This window comes from Pimephales promelas, chromosome 15 (genome assembly GCF_988280905.1).
Source record: "Pimephales promelas chromosome 15, fPimPro1.hap1.1, whole genome shotgun sequence".
Lineage (NCBI taxonomy): Eukaryota > Metazoa > Chordata > Actinopteri > Cypriniformes > Leuciscidae > Pimephales > Pimephales promelas.
In genome coordinates, this window is record NC_142783.1 from 14119288 (window position 1) to 14143543 (window position 24256).

At 37.0% G+C, this 24256-nt stretch overlaps 1 protein-coding gene and 1 non-coding gene across 3 annotated transcripts in view; one reads left to right on the forward strand and one right to left on the reverse strand.

Moving 5' to 3' along the window:
- snap25b (synaptosome associated protein 25b) overlaps positions 1-24256 on the reverse strand; it is a 41698-nt gene that overhangs the window by 1711 nt on the left and 15731 nt on the right. Inside the window, exons 2-7 of one of the 2 annotated variants that reach the window (XM_039673157.2) lie at positions 18704-18833; positions 15992-16033; positions 12742-12790; positions 7329-7446; positions 2587-2703; positions 179-323 (exon numbers count right to left, since the gene is read on the reverse strand). In XM_039673157.2, coding sequence (XP_039529091.1) covers positions 179-323; positions 2587-2703; positions 7329-7446; positions 12742-12790; positions 15992-16033; positions 18704-18775 — 543 coding nt within the window. In that variant the 5' untranslated portion in view covers positions 18776-18833. Of the gene's footprint in view, positions 1-178; positions 324-2586; positions 2704-7328; positions 7447-7643; positions 7759-12741; positions 12791-15991; positions 16034-18703; positions 18834-24256 lie in introns of both variants that reach the window. The other variant, XM_039673165.2, reaches the window with a different exon arrangement.
- On the forward strand, positions 10381-10463 carry trnal-uaa (transfer RNA leucine (anticodon UAA)). Its single transcript has one exon. It is a non-coding gene; the product is annotated as a tRNA-Leu (tRNA).

Below are 24256 nucleotides of genomic sequence, written 5' to 3' on the forward strand. Positions count from 1 at the left end.
CCATTTAATGAGCAAACATTAATCTCAAAAGAGACTTTGTGGGATGTGACTTTACAAGCACCAACAAGCATCTTTTGGTATTATTAGAAGGTCTAATCTCATGAGAGAGTTTGCAGTCAGAATTGAGGCTCTTGCATTAAGCAATTATTTATCCGATATTGCAATGTCATGATCTTACCATGTCCATAATCCTGTCGATTTGACGGTTCTGGGTGTCGATCTCGTTGCCCATGTCGAGAGCCATGTGGCGTAGGTTACCGATGATACCTCCCACCTGTTCCAAATTCTCGTCCATTTCGTTCTCACGGGCATCATTTGTTACCCTTAAGATACACAAAAATAACATTATGGGTTTATTGAGAGCATTGACTGAGATGGGCACAATATCCTCAGGATGATTTCCACATTAAGGTCACAAGGGAAATCCATTCGCAAACCCTTTTCCGTCATATTTAGACTGGAAAACATTTAGTTATATTGTTTTCTGATGAAAGATTTAAAAAAAATCCACAGTGAAACAGCATGCACTAATGGTATTAAATAAGTAAATATTGTCAATTTTGAATTCATGTTGATCTTATTCTGTCTGATGGGACAGAAAAAGGACATTAAACACATACATTAGGGATTCTGTCTACACTAGCATGCATAGAACAACTGTCTAAAACTATTAAGGTGTATATGGATTCAAGCTGAACATCCCATTTTGTTTGGGATATGGGATGGGATATAACAACAGCTCAGTGGTTTCGTGAGCATCCCTGATGTGCCTGAAGCTACAGTCTGGCACAAAGCGGACATCCGTCTTCAACAGACAATTATAGATGCTTGTGACTCACTGACAACTGAAGTGTGCAGCACTCACTGATACAGATGAAAACAACAGTACAATATAGGCTACACTCACATGGCCAGCTTTTGGGACTGACAGCCTTATTTACTATGTCTCTCAAATGGTTTTGTCCACACAATGATCAAATAAGGTCTGAAAGAAGAGGTGACTGTCTAAGTCAGTCCCCTTCTCTAATTGGTGGGGGATGCCTTTAACCATAGTGACAAATAGCAAAAGTAAATTCCGAGACTTTATATAACAATTACATTTTTATTTCAAAGATTTCAGTACACTCCTGCTGTTGTCATCCTCTTAAAACACTCTCCAGTTTGATTTTGTCATTGTATTCACTAGAATTGCACCTAAATATACACTGCACACATACTACATCAAATTACTTAAAATCATCACAAATTTAAGATATTTACCTATTTTTACTTTTAAATCAAATAAAAGATTGTAATTTTTTCACATTACATTAATATAAACAAGATATCAACATCATCATCATTATTATTGTAGTTTCGGCTAATTGTCATGAAAATAAGGTCACAATGAAAAAAAATCTTAATGGTTTTGATATATAAAAATTGATGGGAGATGCGAGAAGCCCAACATTCAACCTGAAAATAGTCATATAACCATTGCAATAGAGTGCCGAAGTTACGACGTCACTCTGTAGGCCAAAACGCGGAAGTGATTTAGCATTTTAGCACTAGTTCCCTAGTTCTTAAGTCTATGGGATTTTTGAATGGTTTTTTGCTAAATCGCCTGAAATAAGGCCTGTGGTGAACAAACAAAGCCTCTAAATATATTTTCACGTTTTGATCTATGACATAAAACACACAGTTATAACCTGTTTGTGGCTTTTTAAACTTTATTGTGTCTGCATGTGTTTTTTAAAAACTTTATATAGGCTTCAAAATGTATACATTTTGGATTAACTTGTAAAGATTATCTTGACAAGCAAAACGTGTAAGGGTCAGTACTCTATGTTGAACACAGATCTTAATTTTTGCGATTTTCCAAAAATCTATGGGGAAAATTCATTGCTTTTGGATTGAGGGAACCCATGCGACGTCATCACTTCGGCACTCTATAACTCCGAAGCTATTCAGTTAACGTAAAAAAAACCAACAAAAAAAAAAAAACACATAGTGCTGCTTTAATGATATAATTTATCATGACTTTTGTTACAATTACTGAATTATTGAATTACTGAAAATTTCAATAATATAATGCATATATATGCATGTCATCAATACACACACACACACACACACATTTCTATATATATATAATTATATTATGCTAACACCCTAACACTGCACGTTTTCTTTGTCTCCCTAATCAAACACACCTGATTCAACTCATCAGCTCATTATCACATGGGAAAATATGAAGAGTTCAGATGCAAAAGCCTCTAAATGCCATTTGAAATTTTCTTCTTTAATGATGATTTTTATCAAACTTCCATATTTAAGTTCAGTAATTTCACTTAAATAACAATTAATAGGTAATTATCATTGCCATTTAAGTGAAATCACTGAACTTAAATATACAAGCTTGATAAAAATGATCATTCTAGAAGAAAATTTCAAATGGCACTTAGAGGCTTTTGCATCTGAACTCTTCATATATATAAAACGTGCAGTGTTGGTACATGTACGGCTAATGACAAATTATATAATGTGTTAAAATATCCATTGGCTTTGCCATCCATATTTGCAGTCATTTTCTTAGAGGTAACTGACCTGCGGATGAATCCTCCGCTGATGGCCATCTGCTCACGTTCATCGACCACACGGGCGGGCTGGCTCGACACCACCCCATCCTGGTTATTACCCCAGGACTGGCCACCGCCTTTCAGTCTGAACAACCACAGGAAGTGAGAGAGAGTTTGAGAAGCAGGATGGCGTGAAGCAACTAGACATGCACTGAGAGGAACTACATGCAGATATACTATATATATAACAGTTAAAACAGGAAATGGTGGTCAGGATTATCTGCATGTTATGGAATTTCATGAATAAATGAATGACACACTAGCGTATCAATTTCCTGGAACTATAACGTACACACTTCACGTACAGTGGGGTTTGACAGACAATTACATGACACTGATGAAGATGTGACAAGTTAATTGGAGGAGGTTGACAACAATTATCAAGGTGAAGATACACAGAGAGGCATTCAGAAGTTACATGTTCTCAGTGATTATACAGAATAAAAATGTATAATGTGCACTCATTCAACATTTAGATACAGTTTGTTCGATCTGAAGTTAAATCAATAGACCAATAGAAAAGCTTTTATAATAACAAGTAACATGCATTGCATTCAGGCAGGGAAGGAGAATTAGGGATTTTTCAGTAACAGTATGCATACAGTTGAAAAAAATCGGATCTGTTTGTTCAGACAGTCGATATCATATCACTTAAAGAGACAGTTCCACTAAAAATGGCAATTGTCAACATTTACACATCCCCATGTTAGTAAAGACCTGTATGACTTTACAGTATTTCTTTCCTCTGTAGAATACACAAAAAAATACTTTGAAATGTGTTTTTTGCTAATTTAATGAATGGGATTAAAATTACTAAAACTAGAACTGAAATAAAAAAATAAAGCTAAATAGAAATACTAAAAAAAACTGTAAAAAATTACAAAAAGCACAACAAAATTACAAAAATTTAAAATGATATTGAACTGAAAATATAAAAATAATATTAATAAATACTATAATAGTAGGCTATATAAATAATAATGAAAATAACACTGTCACTGATATCTGTGAACTATCCCTTTAAGGGTCACATGATCCCAGAGAATTTCTTCCTCAACTAAGAGATGATGCTAAAATTCACAAGGCCAATCATTTTTTATTACTATTGATGGGTCCACCCTCTGTCGGGCTGTTTGGGTTGCCAAATAAGGAAAAAAAAAAAAAACAGATTTAGCTTTTCTCAAAATTTATGAATTAAATCAGATGTCATACATAATATGAGTGTAATTTGAGACAAATAAGTTTGTAGAAACTTGATTTCACCTGCAATTTAGGTTTTTAGGTTTTCTGTCTGTCTGAACAAAGCTTAAGCAGCAACTCTCTAAGCATTGCAGGTGATTTCCTATAAGCTGTTACCTTTTATTTCAACCTTTTATGTAAGATAGGGCTGCTTATGGAGATTTTATGGTATCCATTGCCTTGTGCCACTGCCATTGTGATTACAGGAGCTGACATGAAATGCTCTGACTAAAGGCAGTGAGACTCAATCATGACCTTAATCCTTACTGACACAGATGCAGGTGTGTATCTTTTAAAAGAAACACAAGTAAAAGTTCTGAGGTAAGCCAAAATCTTCTTTATCTGCCGATACTTTAAAGTCAACATGAAATCAAAATGGACCTTGTTTGCTTTCTTAAAGGAGTAGTTCACTTTTTTTAAAAAAACTTTTGCTGATAATTTACTCACCCCCATGTCATCCAAGATGTCCAAGTCATTGTTTCTTCAGTCGAAAAGAAATTAAGGTTTTTAATGAAAACATTCCAGTTTTTTTCTCCATATAATGGACTTCAATGGGAACCAAACGGTTCAAGGTCCAAATGAGAGTTTCAGTGCAGCTTCAAAGGGCTTTAAACGACACCAGACGATGAATAAGGGTCTTATCCTTATTCATTCTAAGCGAAACGATCAGTCATTTAAAAAATAAATTAAAAAAAGTTTAAGTTTTATAAGCTCAAATGTTCGCCTTGCTCTGTTCTGTGATGAGCGTTCGTGACTCTTCTGTTCAAACTCGTTCATCAAAATAAACAAATCTTTTTTCGAGTCATGACTTGAAGGGTCCGATAAGATCCTTATTCATCGTCTGGTGTCGTTTAAAGCCCCTTGAAGCTGCACTGAAACTCTCATTTGGACATTGAACTGTTTGGTTCCCATTGAAGTCCATTATGTGGAGAAAATCCTGGAATGTTTTCATCAAAAATCTTAATTTGTTTCCGACTGAAGAAAGAAAAAAGTGGACATCTTGGATGACTTGGGGGTGAGTAAATTATTAGCAAAAGTATTTTCAAAGTGAACTACTCCTTTAACACATATACTCTCGTCTAACTGTGCATGATTCTTTATTCCAGTTGTTTCTTTATCTTTCATCAAAATGTAAAAACTTGCATCACCCTTATGGACCTCTCATTAAAAGACCACTTTTCCCAATCCAATCAATTTCCGATGCATAAAAATCAAGCTCCAGCCCAACATTTTCCCCATTGAATATTCAATACACAAACTTTGAGTAACGTAATTAAAAATGTGAAATCCCTTTCATGGTGACTTTAAAAGTACAAAATAAAATAAATTTACTGTTCTGTTTGGTTACAATTTTAGTATGTCAACCCCAAATACATAAAAGGAATAACAAATAACATTCATAAATACTTCATAAAACAACTGGCGTTTGGACTGCATTAACACTGATGACCGTTAAAATCTTTTCAGCCAGTGACAGTTGCTCACATGAGTATTTATGCAGTGCCTGCACCATTATGCAAGAGTTGGTCACACAGAATATCATTAACATAATATTTGCATCTCATGAAACACAGAATAATGAGAACCAATGTGTGTGCCCACTTAGATATTACTAAACGTGACTGAATGTGCTGTGCATTCGCGTGGTTTAAAGGTGCACTATAAGTCATTTTTTCCACCCAACTTTAATTACCAAATTCCCAGTAAAGAATTAAACTATTCACATCCCTCAAGCAATATACATCAATCTAAATATCTGTAATAAAAAGCTGTTAAAACCGTGACTGCCAATTCCCTTAATAAACTGATTCATCTCCAAATACGATGTATATAAAAGTGTAAATATCTAATAATTTGTTTAAATAAACTTTGCAAATGGCATTTTATAAAACAAGTTTTAAACAAGAGTTTTTTCTACTGTAAATTCTGATTGGATGAACCATGTTTGACACTCTCTGATAATGACAGTGCATGTTTCTTTTCTGAATAAATCAGTGTTTTTGAATGGATCGATTTATTTATTTAATGAGTTTGCTCTCTCATAAAGACAGTCACTTTTTTAGTTCCATGGATGAATCACCGGTCCGTTTTTATACAAATAAGTTGTGAACATGATTCGATGACTCTCACAAATTGCTCCAGCAAATGTTTCAGTGACATGGTCAAAGACAGTCCAATGTTTTGTTCCTGAATTAATCAGTGTGTTGGAACGAATCGGTTGCAAAAACGATTCAATGACTCTCACATATCGGTCCAGCAAATGATTCAGTGACTCACTCAAAGACAGTCAATTGCTTCATTCCTGAATTCATCAGTGTGTTGGGACCAATCTGTTGCAAGAATGATTCAATGACTCTCACAAATCGGTTCAGTAAATGATTCAGTGACTAAATCATAAATAGTCACATGTTTTGTTCCTAAACAAATCAGTGTTCTTGAACAATCAGTGAATAAATTACAGTAAGACAGTCACTTGTCAGAAAACTGCAAGTCACTGAAAAATTCAGACTGACACACAAACATTAGTCATAAAAACAATGAAAAGTCCCAGTGCTGATAAACTGTTTATGAGCACGTTTGGAATACCCGCTAAACCAATGGGGACCAGAACAAGGCCTAACTGTTTTACGTAAATAAAAGAAAAAAATGACTTAAAGTGCACTTTTAATAAGGTAAGAATAGCACAGAATTAGAAGTCAGCTGTACTATAATCAATTACATTGGCCATTTTTACGAGATGGTCCTCACTGCAAAACTCGAAATCCAAGGGGAGGAGTTGAATCTGGATCCAACTCCTCCCACCTTACATTTCCCATAACCTGCCCTTCTCCGCCCCCTGATCCCTAACCCCACCCCTAATCCTACCCATCTCCACCCCTTAGATCTGGATCCAACTCCGCCCCCTGGATCTCATGCTCTGCAATGAGGTGCTACTGATTTATATTACCAAGATAAAATTTTCCACCATTTTACCCACATGCAGTGACATGCTTTGCCTTTTAGAGAAAACCTAAAAGTAGCCAGCTCTGCCAGCCTTGAGTAAATAAAGCGTGAATTTCTAATCTGCGGTCCACAAAGTTCATTCAAGGAGTGTGCAATGCTTGCATTTCGGAAAGTAGCACATGCATATTAAGCAGGCACTTAACATTTAAACACAACAGTCCTTGACCAACGGATCAGTGAAGCATATAACCCAGCATATTTGCGCATTCAGCCGGCAGAGAGCAGGGCCTACAGCTACATCTATGGGTTAACCAGTGGCGCCGCAGACGGACTTAGCTCTACCACCATCCCCATGCACAGAGAAGCAGTCCACGAAGAGTCTGTGCAGTGGGGGGAAAGTCGCAGCTACGGAGAGAGTTAAGAGCGAGCGTGCAAGCTGGCCACGTGCTTTTATTTCCTATTTGTCGGGTTCAGGCAGGCAAGCAGGCAGGCAGGCAGGCAGGCAGGCAGGCGACAGGAACCACCTACTTGTTACATGGACACGGACATAGACCACAGAGATTTCCTAGATCCGTCAAATTCTTTTCTGCTTCTTTCATGTCCTTATTGATCTGATCCATTCCCTCTTCGATGCGCTCCAGTTGCTCTGATTTATACATTAGTCAGTTATGCCCCCCAAAAAGAATTAAAGAGTGCGAAAAAGGAACGAGGAGAGAAAGAGAAAGGAAAGGCAAGGAGGAAAAGAGGGACAAAAAGAAAGAGAGAGGCTTAAACATTCACAGTGACAAGACAGTCAGACAGCAGCAGACAGGTGAAAGCCTCGGACGCTTCACCAGTACCTACTTGTCGCAGGGACATACAAGTCCACAGCATTTGCCTACATCTTTTAAACTTTTCTCAGCTTCCATCATGTCTTTGTTGATATGGTTCATGCCATCTTCAACACGCTCGAGTTGTTCTGGTCAGGACAAAGGGGTGACAGCAATGAAATGAGACTTTTCATCCTGGCAGACAAACGATGATGATAAATGACATCTAAGTTGTCCAGAAACACATCTACTCAAAACGTGAGACATTTGAATGATGGTTCGGTTAGGTCGTCTTGAGACGATGGTCTATGAGGCGTAGTAGAGCACATCGGCAAAGTGTCTTTTCAACCCGAATGCATCTACAGGTTTAATTTGACATTCTGCCTCAATTAAATTAAAGAAATAATTAAAGAAATTGTCAACCCCCAAAAAGCTGTTCCAATATGACATATTTTCCTCCATAGAACACAAAATAAGGCTGTCTTTTTACTGTAAAATATATATTTTTCATATAATTAAAGCAAAAAGTAAATGACCAGGGCTGTCAAGCTCCAAAATGACCAAAAAAAAGCGCAGTAAAAAGTATCATCACATTACATGGAAGAAAAAAAAAGCCATACAGGTTTGGAACAACATTTTTGGGTTTATTTAAGTTTATTCTAATATTTTGTAATAGTGTTGGGTTTAGGGAATTCAGTTGTTGTTGGCACAAAGGCTTGGGATGTGATTACAGGGGTGTGAATTAATGAATTGGAAATACTCATGTTACTGTAAGCTAATCAAGTAGTTTTATCCGAAATTGTACTTTTTTAAGTAGTTTAAAAATTGTGTACTTGTATTTTTGCATTTTAAGTGATGTATCTGTACTTTTACCCTGCTATTTTTCCTCTGTTTGTGGTCATTGCATGCTTGTTTTAATTGTATTTTTATCCATTTACAAATAACCAGAGTCCCGACTGTGAACACTTCCAAAATCTCTCACGGTGAAACGTGACTTTAGAGTAAACAAACATGGCGGACGACCGGCAAGAAGAAATGGCGATAATAGTGTTTGGACTGGGGGAAATTCGTGGGGGAAAAAGAAAACGTTTTGGATGAAGATGTGTTATGCTTTCATCTGCCCTCAGCTCGCTTTTCGATTGGGTATCATTTCGTTCCACGTGACAATCCACAAGGAAAGAAACACTCCACGCAACAGGATTTCAGATTGTAAAAAATATTCAACATGTTGGATATCTTTATGATTTGAGATCAGGGCAGCGTTGACGTTCTTTCTAGCAGATTCAATCACTCTTTACGCACCTCACACCACAGTAAAATCTGATAAGATAATCTGTAGAACCATCAAGATAATCGGGACTTTACCCAAAATTGGTCTGATTATCTTGTAGTGAGTGGGTGCCTCTACTGAAGATCTGTATATAGGCAAGCCTATCCACAGGGCCTGAAATTTGGTGCGAGTTTGCAGGTATTGGATACAATGTTAATAAGTGCCACGTTCATAATGCATTGGAATTCCCAGTCATTTTTTATCACAAAATGCTAAAACTGGCCGAGAAATTGGCTCTTTTTAATCGCTCTCTCGTTTGAACCTATATCTGGTGTGTGATGACAAACTCTCATATGAATTTAGAAAGGTTTTTGTAGTCTTTGCCCTATTCTGGACATTTATGTTGTATGTGCAACAATAGCTTGCCTAATGATTTTTAAGATTTTAAATCGAGTTATATGGTGATGAATGTACTGAAAATAACCTTTTCCATCTTTTCATCTCTGTAATAGTCTTTCCGTGTCAAAATTAAAACTTATGCATGATAGATATTCTTCATTCTTTCTAACAAACAACAAAAGATAATGTGAATTACAGTGTGTACACGGTTTTCTACATTTTTAAATTGCAGTAGTGTTTCTTATAAGGGAATTGAATCAGCAGCTATTCACAACTCGCGAGTACTTATAAATAAGCTATTTTACTCTTACTCAAGTAGTTTTTTAGACACGTATTACTTTAATTACATTACGTGTTTTTGGAAATTGGTAAAAGTAATGGTAATTTTTTCAGTACTCTTTTCACGCCTGAGTAATATAATATAGCCACCCAGTCTGAGCTAAACTGGAGAAAAAGTCATGGTGTTAATGAACGTGGCATCATGAGCAGATGCTGAGAAAGAGAGAAGATGATCAGAAACAGAACCGAAATAAAGAGCAAAAGAGGATGAAATATGGAGCATAAGTGTTAGTTATTGTGTGGTAAGGGAAAGTAATCTGAAGAATGTAATGGTTGATCATTCATGAGCTGAAATGAACAATTGGCTGAAGGGATAAACATTCCTTTGGGGTTTTAGAAAACTGTAAAATCCCTGGGGGAGCAAAACAGATAATAATAATAATAATAAAGAATCATGTTTAAGTGTCTCTTGATCTGCCCTTAATTGAGCTTGTAATTTTATTTTTCTTAGCTAGTTTGCAACTGACATTGTCTAGTGTGAGGTTACTACCTTATACCGTCAAAAAGAAAAAACAACAACAGCTAATTGGGCTTTGCTGCTAATCCCATGAGCAAGAGCAGTGTGACTAAAGACAGTGGGGGAAGGGGTGAGAAAGAGACAGCGAGGGACTCATCTCTTCATTGGCTGACAGTGATGTAGAGCATATATTCACTTTTTTTTTGCATGTGGGAGAACAGCAGGACTGAGCCAATAATGCAATGGCACACAGATTGTGGCACATCCATCTAGCAGCTTCAGTGCCTTTCGAAATAGTGCAAATTAACCAGGATGGCCGAGTGGTTAAGGCTTTGAACTTAAGATCCAATGGACAAATGTCCTCGTGGGTTCAAACCCCACTCCTGGTAGAGCATTAGGATTTTTAAATGGACTTTATAGTAATGTGGCTGTCTTATTACCAAACTGGTTTCTAAACATTTTACCTTAAACGAGTGACCAGTATAGCTAAGTCATTAAGGACTTGGACTTAAGATCCAATGGACAAATGTCCGGGTCAAGCCCCACTTCTGGTAACAATGACATATTATGGAAAGAATTAGTTCAATATTCTGTTTTACATTGTAGAGGAAGAGAATATTGAATGTATATCAAACGATTCACCATCTATATTTAGCACAAATGCAACCAGGATGGCCGAGTGGTTAAGGCGTTGTCCTCGTGGGTTCAAACCCCACTCCTGGTACAGCATTAAGATTTTTAAATGGACTTTATAGTAATGTGGCTGTGTTTTTAACAAACTGGTTTCTAAATATGTTAACATAAAGAGTGTTCAGGATGGCTGAGTGATTAAGGCGTTAGACTTAAAATCCGATGGAAAAGTGTCCTTGTGGGTTCAAACCAAGCGGCAACGTTCTAATCTGAAAAAAATGAGGCCTACCCGAAGTGCAAAAAACTGCAATACATAGAAAATCCACTAAAGGGAGGCCCCAAAAGGGAGTAAATATCCATAGACTTCATGCTAAAATGTCCGTTTTCACAGGATAAATTCATGCTTTCACAGGTTGGTCCCATAGACTTTTATTGTATTTTTCGATAGGTTCTGAGTGCCTGACAACTGTGAGGGGGGTGATTTTTTTTCTAACTCGTTAGTTTAGATCACATTCAGATATAAAATGTGTGACAAATAAGGATGGTTAACTTTGATTGACAGCTGATAACAGGCTGCGCCGAGTAGAATTTGACGTCTCATTTGTACTTTGTATTTCCCAAGATTTTCCAATATGGCGCCGCCCATACCCCCCATAAACAGCCTCAAAACTGTTCTTCAGTGACGTCACAGACGTTTTGTCCATATTTTTTACAGTCTATGGTTCAACCCCCACTCCTGGTAATGATCTATTCTAGCAAGAAGTACTTCAGGAATGCTAGTTCAAAGCAACCAGGATGTTTAAGGTGTTGGACTTAAAATCAAATGGACAAATGTCCTTCTGGGTTCAAACCCCATTCTTAATATTAAATGTCAACTCTCTAATGAATTAATGCAAGGAAGCTCTTTAATCTTATCGAGATGAGAGAAAGCATACAGTATGGCCTTGTGTGTCCAAACCCCACTCTTGGTAGCAAAGCTGAATTCAAAATGGTAAAGAGATTTAAACTGTGCTTAAGTTATAAGTCTTACTTGTAAAATGCAAGGATTTTTCAAAGAATGTAAAACCTCAACATGTTAATCTACCCGTAAATAAAACAGATGGAGTAGCATACCATAGGGATACCCAGAGGTTTTAGGCTGAAATGTGATTAATGATCTACTACCACTGTGCCCTTGAGTTAGACAACTGACTTCAGCTGTTATAGCAATAATGGGCATTTAGAAAAAAAGAAGAAAAAAAGAAGAAGACAATTTTGATTGCTTCCTTTATGTCTAGTGAATCGTTAACTGGAATCCTCCTGAGCTCTAGGAGACTATTGCATGCAGCAATCAGAGCGCAGCTTTACGTATGGGACGTGCTGTTGTTCTGCTCTAAAACTCGAGCCAAGAAAGGTTGCAGGATCATTTAAGGTAGGAAATGGATTGTCCTGAGGCAGTCTGAGGAACACAACATCTATAATTTAACACAACGAGAGCAAGGGCTGTATGTTGTTTTGACAGACTAATTAAAATTTCTCTTTTCTCTACACTTCGTATTATCCACATAAAACCGAATAAAGCCTCAAGCAACATAAGGGCTTAATTTATCAATAGATATGTGACTGCTTCTATTGAAGTGTTCTATCATTGATAAATCAATTATTGCTTTATTTTTCATTAAAATGCCTATGCTGTTTGTGGGATTGAGTGTGTTTGCCTAATTATCCTAAAATGGCAATATGTGTTAACTGGAAAGTCTTCCACCCCAGGGATTGTACACAGATATATTTCATCTGGTGAAGAGGAGAGCGGTTTGTCATTACCAGCAACATCGATCGTTTAATTTACCTTTTTCATGACTCTCAATGCTTCACTTTTGACAAGACGGCCTGATGTTTATGATCTGTTTAAATCGTCATTATGCTTATTTCCTTAAAAAGCATCTGGAAAAGCATTGTGCGTAACCTCTAGACAGTTACGTTTAAAATAAGCAAATAAAAATGACTTACTGCACAACCTTATTATGATTCCACAATGTGTTTTTCGCCGTAACTTACCTCCCTGCTCATCCAGCATAACCAAAGTTCTGATACCAGCATCCTTACTCTAATCCATCAAGAACGGCAAAGCAAGAAAAAAAGAGGAAATAACAAACAAATGAGAGAAGCCTACAGGTGAAGATTAGATTCACACATATTCAGGTCAGATATATATGGAAGCTTGTTTCCGCCACTGAATAAAAATAAATAAATAATAATAATTGCAACTTTTTATCTCACAATTGCGAGATAAGGAGTCAGAATCGTGAGAAATGAAGTCACAATTGCGAGATATAAAGTCACAATTGCGTGTTATAAAGTCAGAATTGCGAGATATAAAGTCAGAATTGCGAGATATAAAGTCTAGAAGTCTAGAAAGAGAAAAAAAGACAAAAGTGAGACATTTTATCTCACAATTCAGACTTTTTTTCTCACAATTGCGAGTTTACATCTCGCAATTCTGACTTTATAACACATAATTGCGAGTTTATATGTCGGAATTCTGACATCTTTTCTCAGAATTGTGAGATAAAAATTCGCAATTGCGAGTTATCAGGCCAATTCTAAGGGGAAAAAAAGACTAACTTTTTCCCCCTCACAAAAGTTTAAATCTCACAATTCTGACTTTATATCATTAATTTCTTACTTTATATCTCGTATATCTGACTTTATAACACGCAATTGCGACTTTATATCACGCAATTCTTACTTTATATTTCGTAATTCTGACTTTATATCTCGCAATTCTTACTTTATATCACACAATTCTTACTTTATATCTCGTAATTCTGACTTTATATCTCGCAATTCTGACTTTATATCTCGCAATTCTGACTTTATATCACGCAATTGCGACTTTATATCACGCAATTCTTACTTTATATTTCGTAATTCTGACTTTATATCAGGCAATTCTGACTTTATAACACGCAATTCTTACTTTTTATCACGCAATTCTTACTTTATATCTCGTAATTCTGACTTTATATCTCGCAATTGTGACTTTCTATCTCGCAATTGTGACTTTATATCTCACAATTGCGACTTTATATCACGCAATTCTGACTTTACATCTTGCAATTCTGTGAAATAAAGTCAGAATTGCGAGATGTAAACTAGCAATTGTGAGAAAAAAGCTCAGAATTGTGAGATAAAAAGTCGCAATTACCTTTTTCATTTTCCATTCTGTGGCGGAAACAAGCTTCCATAGATATAAGATGATAAAAGAACAGCAGAGAATAAAAGAGTCTCAGCATGCAGAGGACAGAGTAGCACGCAGCTTTAGCACAACTATTGAAATACTTCACAAGCAACACATTCTCATCCCAAAAAGTCATATAACTGACGTCTTGGGACGTATTTTGACCATACGTCAATATCCGCCTTTTTAGGGCCCCCTTAAACATCGGTAGATGGCGATCTCGGGCCGTCATACAACTGACGCTTTACCTTTAACGTCAGTTAGGTGACGGGTTAGGTTTAGGGTTAGGTTTAGGTGTGGGGTAGAGTTAGGATCCCATAACCTCATCTACCGACGTTTAAGGGGGCCCTAAAAAGGCGAATATTGACGTATGGTCAAAAGACGTCCCAAAACGTCAGTTATATGACTTTTTGGGATGAGACTGCGTTCCCAAGCCCTTTTTTTATTGGGCAGTATATTAAAAGAAGGCAACAAGGTGGCAGACAGTACAGAGCTAAAATTAGTTCAGAATAGTAAACAGAGCACAGGATTGAACTCTCAAGGTACCGGAGGATGTGTGTGCAATATGACGAGTTCTCTGAGCCACACGTTGTTCTATTGACCCAAATAAAACAGCTGATTGTCTTATTCCGAATCCCACAACACCTCATTTTAACTAGAATATCAAGCAGTGGAGCGGTTATAGCAGCAAGTATACCTAAAGGGAATCTCTTTACATGCAATTTAAACATTTTTACTTCATTTAGTCAAATATCCCATCTGGTCTGTCAACTTGTTTTATAGTAATAATAACAGGTATGTGCATCTACTCAGCATTTAATCAAAGTGACATGAGGTATAATGGAAACTGGAGGCACCTAATATGAAATCAGATGCAAGTCCATGATGGAAGCATTATATTTGTTCAGCACTGGTGAACTTTGAAGTTCATTAGCAACCCAAGTATGCAATTTTCTTCCAACAACGGCTAAATGGAGCGGGGGAATGATTTATTCACAAATTTGGATAACCAATTTCAAGATTGAATATACCACATCTGGTACTGTTTTAATAACCCTCAACATACAGACCAAATCTATTACATACACTAGCATTCAGCTATAGGATCAGAATTTTTTGTTTTGTTTAAAAGAAATGGATACTTTTATTCAGCAGGGATAAATTAAATCGATCGAAACTACTATAAAATCTTTGTGAACACATTGTTGCAAAAAATCTATTTCAAATAATTGTTAATTCTATGTTAATTCATATGAAATTCTCCATACATATATATATATATATATATATATATATATATATATATTATCATAATATTTAATTTCATTATCATAATATCATAATTATCATATCAATTATCAATTATCATAATTATCATAATATTTTTATTTCATTATATATATATATATATATATATATATATATATATATATATACGTAATTCTACATAATTTGTCCAAAATACCCAGAAAACTTTGTAAAAATATGTAACAGCAAAAACAGATAGAGGACAAACGCAACTTGTATAATTGCGAAATAATGTGATCTTTGTATAATTTCTGCATACATTTTGTACATTGTTATATAATTTTTTTTGCGCAGTCTGGTATTTGGCCTCTAAATAAAGCATCTTCTACTATTATGTGTGCGAGCTCCACTCTTTGTTGAACTTTCAAAAAAGAAATAAAATAAACCATATGATTTATATATTTTCAATCACATTAAAACTAAAATCTTTATAATGCCAAACCAACCACAATCAATGTCTCATCTCCACATGTGGGGTCAGGGGTTTTTGATCCCTATTAGACTCTAGAAAGACTCATTTTATCTGTGTCTCGACACTGCCCTATCAGTAACACATAGATGGAGTTTCTCTGAAATCATTATTGATTTTTATCACAGAGCGGAAATTTGGTGCTATTTCACAGTCTCGATTTCTGACCTTCAGAGGCCATGAAAACAAGCAGCGAAACAACCTCTTTGTATAAACAGCTTTTCACATACAGCCAAACTGAGTTTGAATATAATTTCCAGTTTATTGCTATCACTCAGTCAATATCTTACCTCTTCGACCAGCTGCAGCATGCGGCGAGTACTCTCCAAAGACTGTAGAAAGAAAAAACACACATATTATTACTCACAATAACCTCAACAGTTACTACTACGACCCTGCTGTATGGGTTTTCATATTGTTATTTGAATTTGATGTTTTGAGGCACCACAGTTAGTACAAGGGCACAATGTTCATTTTGTCAGTTCCGAGTCCGACAGCATGTTACTAATGGCTGCCAAGTTCAGACTGAGCTGAATGTACAGCCATTTCTCTTCCCCCCTCCCTTCCTTCCTGTTCCTTCAAAGAAAGCTCAAGATAGTATTATCCACTCATGAATATTTAAAGCTCTCCCATTCCAGTCTACTGTATATATCTGAGCTGAAGAAATATGACTGCGCAGCGCCACAGGACGCTCAATAGGAGGCTAGGATTAGAGATCATTATTGTGATCTCTATTTTCTTTTTTTAAGAGCTATCATTAAGCGTCATACCATATATCATGTGGAACCATACACCACCTAGTCATTGGGAGGCCTTGAAGGTGAAATGTGGTTTTATCTTTTGTTTTGCATAGATTACATGCAAAACCGTTATAACCTTTACTAGTCAATTCATGTGAAATATCAAGCCACCTTTCCTTTGTGTAATCATCAGGTGATCTCTTCTCAGAGAACTGTAAAGCGTAATATAACAATAGATGGTGGTAATGCACAATTTTAGTCAGAAGAAGACACTGCGCCTCTTTAATACATTGCAGGTTCGTCAAAACACAAAATTGAATTTAGCTTTCGCTACTTACTGGAAAAAATAGTTTGTTTCCAACGAAGCAACTGAGATAAATTTAAGCTATACTGAAAAATGTAGGTTAAGTTATACTTGTAGTTAGCTATCCCCCAACACTGTCAATGTTAAACTATCAATGTTGTTCCCCAACAATGTCAGTGTCAAAACAAAAATTATATATATTTTTTTCATATTATTATGTTTACATGCAAGTTTGTTCCAAACCTATATGACTTTCTTTTGTCGAACACATCATACAATGAAAGTTAACGGGGTCCAATGTAGAGTTGTCAGTCGGTACTGGTATTTTAAAATTGTGACGATACCAGCATTTCCCTCTAACATTTGTCGAACGATTCTTAAACACCTCTGATTGGCCATTGTGTTGACGTGCTCAACATACAGTATATGTCTATGATTGGCTACAATGATCAACGCTTCAAAAACATGTAGTCTTTGTTGAATTAAGTGCTTACAGAGATACACAAGGGAGCATTCGAAAGCGGGATCTATCAACCCATATATCCGCTGATAGATGGCTCTTTCGAACGCTCCCATGTGTATTGCGTTCAGTGAAGAGCGTCAAAGATGTCATTGTATATCATTATAGCCAATCAGTATGGAAGCTTGTTTCCACCACAGAATGAAAAATAAAAAAGGTAATTGCAACATTTTATCTCAGAATTCTGACTTTTTTTTTCTCACAATTGCGAATTTACATCTCACAATTCTGACTTTATTTTTCAGAATTGCTAGATACAAAGTCGTAATTGCGAGATATAAAGTCAGAAATGCGTGATATAAAGTCAGAATTGTTAGATTTAAACTATTCTGAGGGGGGAAAAGTTATTATTTTTTTCCCCCTTAGAATTGGCCTGATAACTCGCAATTGTGAGTTTATATCTCACAATTCTGAGAAAAGATGTCAGAATTTCCATATATAAACTCGCGATTATGTGTTATAAAGTCAGAATTGCGAGATGTAAACTCGCAATTGTGAGAAAAAAGTCCAATTGTGAGATAAAAAGTCGCACTTCTGTCTTTTTTTCTCAGAATTGCGACTTTATATCACACAATTCTGACTTTGTATTTCGCAATTCTGACTTTATAACATGCAATTGCGAGATAAAAAGTCGTAATTATTTTTGGATTTTTTTTTTTCATTGGCAGAAACAAGCTTCCATAAATCAGAAACATATGTTGAGTGCGTCAAGACAATGGCCAATCAGAGGTGTTTCAGAATCTGTTCAACAGCGCTCAAAATGCTAGAGGGAAATGCTGGCATCGTCACATTTTTAAAGTTCAGTACCGACTTGTTACCAAAGTCATGCTTTTTGAAAATCTCTAGTTGGGTACAATTTATTCTTGAAAATATCTTCATCTATTGCATACCGGTTTGCCAATTTTGAGTAAACGATTACAGAATTCTTTTGTGTCAATATAGTCTATTAAAATGTTCAAGGAACTATAAGCAGTGGCCATGTTAAGAACAACTTTGGATGACATGGTTAACCCTCCCACATGGAGTTGTGTGTCAAAGTTCTGATTGTTCAGCAGGAGGCCAGTGTGATTAAAGGTCTATCAAAGCCAGTGCAGAACCCCCACGGGGCAGGTGCTGTGAGGGAGGCCGTTTCTGTCTGAAACGAGTGCGGTGTGGAGAACCTCTCGCTGATCACCTCTGCTTCTGGTAACCAAGCAGCCTCCCCTGCTCCATGACAAATGGATGAGCAGTCTTAATATAGCCGCTTCTTTTAGCCCAAAACGGATTTATTAATTCATGGATGCTCTTTAGAGTGGTTCAGTCTTCTACTGAACGTCTGGAAGTCACGGTGTGTTCATTCTCCTTCACGCCGGGACGGGTCTATTTATATACAGATGCTGTCGTATTAAGGGTTTATTTTTAGACCTGCGTCGACCATGGGGTTTGAAGGTGTACTTACCTCATCGCCCAGCTGATCAGCTCTGGCCTGCATGTCCGTCAGCTCATTGCGCATGTCGGAATCGTCTGCCATGGCTGTGGAGGGATGAGGTACTCGCCTCTAATTGGGTAGTGTAGCTCTTACTTGAAGGCTGGAAAAGAGATGAAAAATGCTTTGTGTTAGGCTATGTCAACAAATACACAACAAAACGATTTACTCCAGATAGACATGGTACAGCAGTGCACGAAAAAGTTCAATAACATATTGCTGAATGAATAATCAGAATTTGCAAGTGACTCACACAGAGCAATGAACATTTATCTTTCAAGACAATGATATGGCAGTCAATACATTCAGATTCATTCTCAGAAATTGACTCATCAATTCAAGAACTCAGGTTTCACAACGTTCAAGAGAGAGAGAGAGAGAGAGAGAGAGAGAGAGAGAGAGAGAGAGAGAGAGAGAGAGAGAGAGAGAGAGAGAGAGAGAGAGAGAGAGAGAGAGAGAGAGAGAGAGAGAGAGAGAGAGAGAGAGACATATCCTGGAAAACGTGTAATGAGAATTGCATTGTGAATTCATTTGCTACCAAAAATAGTCGAGCCCAGTCAACATGAAATCAAAACTGACCATATTAATTTTCTAAAAGCACATTCCTGATCATATTGTGCAATGTGCACAATTCATTGGTGAATGTTCTTTTTTTTTTTAAAGAAAAATTATGTGTTAATCCAAATGTAACAACTTGCTCTGCCTATGAAACAACTTTCATTTAGGCTGATGTCAACAATATATATATATCTAATCATTTTATGATGGATCAAATTAAGTACCATCCTACATAGTCTAAAAATACATCTGATCACAGAAATGAAATGGGTCCTGAGTACCTTTGAAATGGGTCCTGAGTACCTTTTAATGTTGACTTGAAAGACAAATTCCCTATCTAGACTGACCACAGGGTCATTTTAAAGAGTGTTCGCAGAAAAAAATATACAAATGTCACAAGCATCTATGTTAAGAGTCTTGAATGCTTTCATAAATGCCACAGTGTGTCTCATGTACTATGAGTACATTTGTGCTTTTCATTGAACTTTCACTTACATGACGCGATCCTACGGCGTCATCTAACTGACGCTAAAGGAAAGCTTCAGTTATGCCGAGTTCAGACTGCATGATTTTAGCCACGATTTTGGCTCGCCGACAGGTTTTGAGAAATCGCCGACAAATGCCCGAAATCACAGGCAAATCGGCGCTCGTTCACGCGAGTGACAATCACGCAGTGTGAATGAACAAAGACGCGAACTGAGAGAATCACCGACGAGTCGCCGACGCCCGTGAGATATTTGGCATGCTAAATATCTGGACCTGTCGGCGATTCAAAATCCTGCTGTGTGAAAAGTGTTTTGACTGAAAACTACATCGGCGATCACCGGCAGCCAGTGAGAGAGCAAGATACAGAGCAGCAGGGAGTTCGGGGAGGAGTTATAGATCACATATTAACATGATATGGCATTGTTTCAACAAAAAAAGCTTCTTCTCGGTCTATTTGGACACAATAAATGGAAGAAAAATTAGTAGAAATTTGGCAGGAGCACTCGTGTCTGTTTCACCAGCTGTACCACAACCGGGTCGAAAAAAAAGTCTCACGTGAGAACTCCGGTCTTGCACGTGTGGTGTCGCGCGTTGTTTCCTTTTCATATCTCACGCGTGTTTGTTGTGAAATGTAGTTTGCGTGCAGCGTGCTAGACAGAGTCTGTCGGCGATTTTTCTAAAGTCATGCAGTGTGAAACCTTCTGTCGCCGATCCATCGTCCAGTGTGAACACAGCAGCGACTGAATGCTGGCCAAGATAGTCATGCAGTGTGAAAAGAGCAGCGACCTGACTACTTTGAAAATCGTGCAGTCTGAAAGAGCCATTAGAGGACGCGGTTAGGTTTAGGTGTGGGGTGGGGGTAGGGTACACGCGATCCTAGGGCGTCATCTAACTGACACTAAAGGGCGCCTAAAGCGTCAGATATTGAAGCATGTCCAAATGGGTGAGAATGGGCTGGTTTTTATGGAATATTCTGGTGTCTATTATAAGTTATACACTCACCTAAAGAATTATTAGGAACACCATAATAATACTGTGTTTGATCCACTTTCGCCTTCAGAACTGCCTTAATTATATTAATTAATTCAACAAGGTGCTGAAAGCATTCTTTAGAAATGTTGGCCCATATTATCCTACATATAATCCTTTAGGTTTTGTTTGATATGGACCAATGTGTCAGAAATAAAGAATAATAATAATTAATAGGGTAGCATCTTGCATTAGATGGAGATTTGTGGGATGCACATCCGGGGCACGAAGCTCCCGTTCCAACACATCCCAAAGATGCTCTATTGGGTGGAGATCTGGTGAGTGTGGGGACCATTTTAGTACAGTCAACTCATTGTCATGTTTAAGAAACCAATTTGAAATGATTCGAGATTTGTGACATGGTGCATTATCCTGCTGGAAGTAGCCGTCAGAGGATGGGGTCATGGTGGCCATAAAGGGATGGACATGGTCAGAAACAATGCTCAGGTAGGCCGTGGCATTTAAAATGAGTGGTACCCGGTGGGGTCTTCTGCTGTTGTAGGTAGTGTGTGTTGTGGCTTCGCAAATGCTTTGCTGCATACCTCGGTTGTAACGAGTGGTTATTTCAGTCAAAGTTGCTCTTCAATCAGCTTGAATCAGTCGGCCAATTCTCCTCTGACCTCTAGCATCAACAAGGCATTTTCGCCCACAGAACTGCCGCATACTGGATGTTTTTCCCTTATCACACCATTCTTTATAAACCCTAGAAATGGTTTACGTGAAAATCCCAGTAACTGAGCAGATTGTGAAATACTCAGACCGGCCCGTCTGGCACCAACAACCATGCCACGCTCAAAATTGCTTAAATCACCTTTCTTTCCCATTCTGACATTCAGTTTCGAGTTCAGGAGATTGTCTTAACCAGGACCACACCCCTAAATGCAGTGAAGCAACTGCAATGTGATTGGTTGATTAGATAATTGCATTAATGAGAAATTGAACAGGCGTTCCTAATAATCATTTTGGTGAGTGCACATCATTATTATCATTATTTTTTTAATTTATGTGCTCTTGTAATCTTTAATCAAAACAACTTCCCCTCCCTCTTGCAGCAACATCTCTTCTCTTCTCTGACAATGTTTTTACTGACATGAGGGCGGGGCAACCTGTCACTCACATGAGATCAACCAGTAAAAAAACTCCAACCATCTAATCAATTCCAGATGGACAAAATCAAGTACCACCCTACATTTTTTTTCTTGTTCAAGAAGCCATTTTACTCGGATATTCATCACAATAAGGAAGAAAACACTTGAACAATTTCAGTTTCATAGAAATAGAGGCAATGATTACATTTCATTTATGCATTCAACACAAATTTCTATTCAGAACCACTTATATTGCTTTAAAATTAGTCATTTCATGACATTAGCATCGTTAGCATTGTGCCAGTTTAGCTACAGTAACAGCAGTCAACACTTTTTTTGTCCGCTTGGATGGTGCCAAATATACCAGGCAATGTTACTTTAATCAAGTGTAAGTTGGCATCAAATCATGTAAATATATTGCCAGAAATCTGCTGTAACTGCTGCCGGTCCTCTCTGTCATTAGGCATTTGTCCAGTGCCAACTGGAAAAGGCAGCAGACCTCTGATACTCCATCTTCTCCCTGGCTGCTCCATATATATCTCTCCGCTCCAGTGGTGAGAGGTCCAGAGAAATCATGAGTAATTAACTTACTCTCTTCTTTATTATAGGACAATTAGATTAACTGAAGAGTCACATTTATACAATGTCAAGCTGAAAGCCTGCTGATCTGTTGCACGAGGCTGGCGCTTGTGGGCTCTTGCTTTTTATTATTCTGTTCTAATTTTACAAATGAACTAGCTGGACTATCAACAGCCTTGTAATAAGGGGTGTTTCCTCTGAGGAGGCAAGGGATGCAGTGCCTCCTCACTATTGGATGAGAAAGGAATCCATATTGCAAAAACAAAACAATGTAAATATTACAAAATGTGACATTCCCAAAAGAGTATAAATCACTTGTTTTTCTAAAGTAACACTTTCCAGCAGTGACACCAACAGGTAAAGTTACAGCGCAAGTCCGTGTCTCTCTTGCCTCCACTGAGCCCATTTAGCTTTAACAGACCCCCCAAAGTGTGCACTGGGTTTGGTGGCGGGTAATTGAGAATGAATCATGGAGGAAAGTCAATACCTCTTTCGTGCTATGATTGAATATGATTGGATATGATTAGTTCACACGATAAATCCCACCTCTTGTTTTCGAGCATGTTCATAAATCGCTCTGAATGAACAAAATTATGGCTTTTATGGGACGACTAATTAAAAAGTAAGTGAACGACTCACTTAGATATCACCACTTTATACCACCATGGCCTGAAAACATGATGACGGTGTTTTTTTTTTTTAGTGAGCAATCAATCAGCTAGGTAAAATTAACGATACATCTTTGTGTCGGTGATCAGTGTTTACAGAGCTTGATGACTGATGAAAATTAGTAGATTATTAAAAAGAGCAGCTCAACATCAGTTCACAAATAAAATATATTGTTTAAATTGTTAAAGCCTTTAGTTATTATTTTGGAATAAATTAAAAAAAAATCTAACTTGATGAGATTTAGACTTTGTTTTAATTAATATTTCATGTAAAAAGGACTTAGCGACCAGTGTGCACTATATAATTTTACTATTATGATTGTTAGTATCAAGAAAGATATTAAAAATAAATAAAGGCAGCCCGATAGGGAATTTTCTGTCAGAGTGAAAATGATTGCGTCTTGTTTAAAATTATAATCTCTTGAAAACAAAAAAATTCAGTATCATATACAGTCTATGAGATTGAATAAACGTTAGTGCATGTGTGGTCATAAGCGCATGTCTCAGAACACTGACTGTTATTATTATAGCATCCGGAGCTTCTGCAGCGATGCGATGACTTTACTAATGGGCGCTTGACTCTTTAAAACTCTATCGGCTTTGTTTATGAGGCTCAGCCAGTGGAAATGAATAAGCTTTTTTGTTAGGCTATATGTTTTATGATAGTATAGCTGCTGTCCTTTTAAAATCCATATTTTATTAATGCTATTATGCTATTTTGCTTGTGAACGACTCAATGTTATTGAACTAATCTGTAGAGTGACTCATTCATAACACTCATTTTGCTCACCTTATGTTGTAATGATCACAGAATTAATCAGCAAACAAATCTTTTTAGGTGAAATCTTTTTAAATGTTTTTAGGTGAACCGAATCAAACTATTCAAAGTCAGTGGAATCCTGACTAGGCTTTACTGGGATGTGCAGTAGTTTGGCAATCAAGGATGTGCCAAGCAATTCAGTAAAGTTGATTCCATCGAGGAATCAACTCTTGATTCTCAATGCCTCAGAATTTATTCTTTTTGAGATCGATTCCCAGTTTTACTAAAATATAAATCATTTTAAAGCATTAATAAAGTACATAAAACACATTTAGGGAATATTTTACTTTTAATAGTT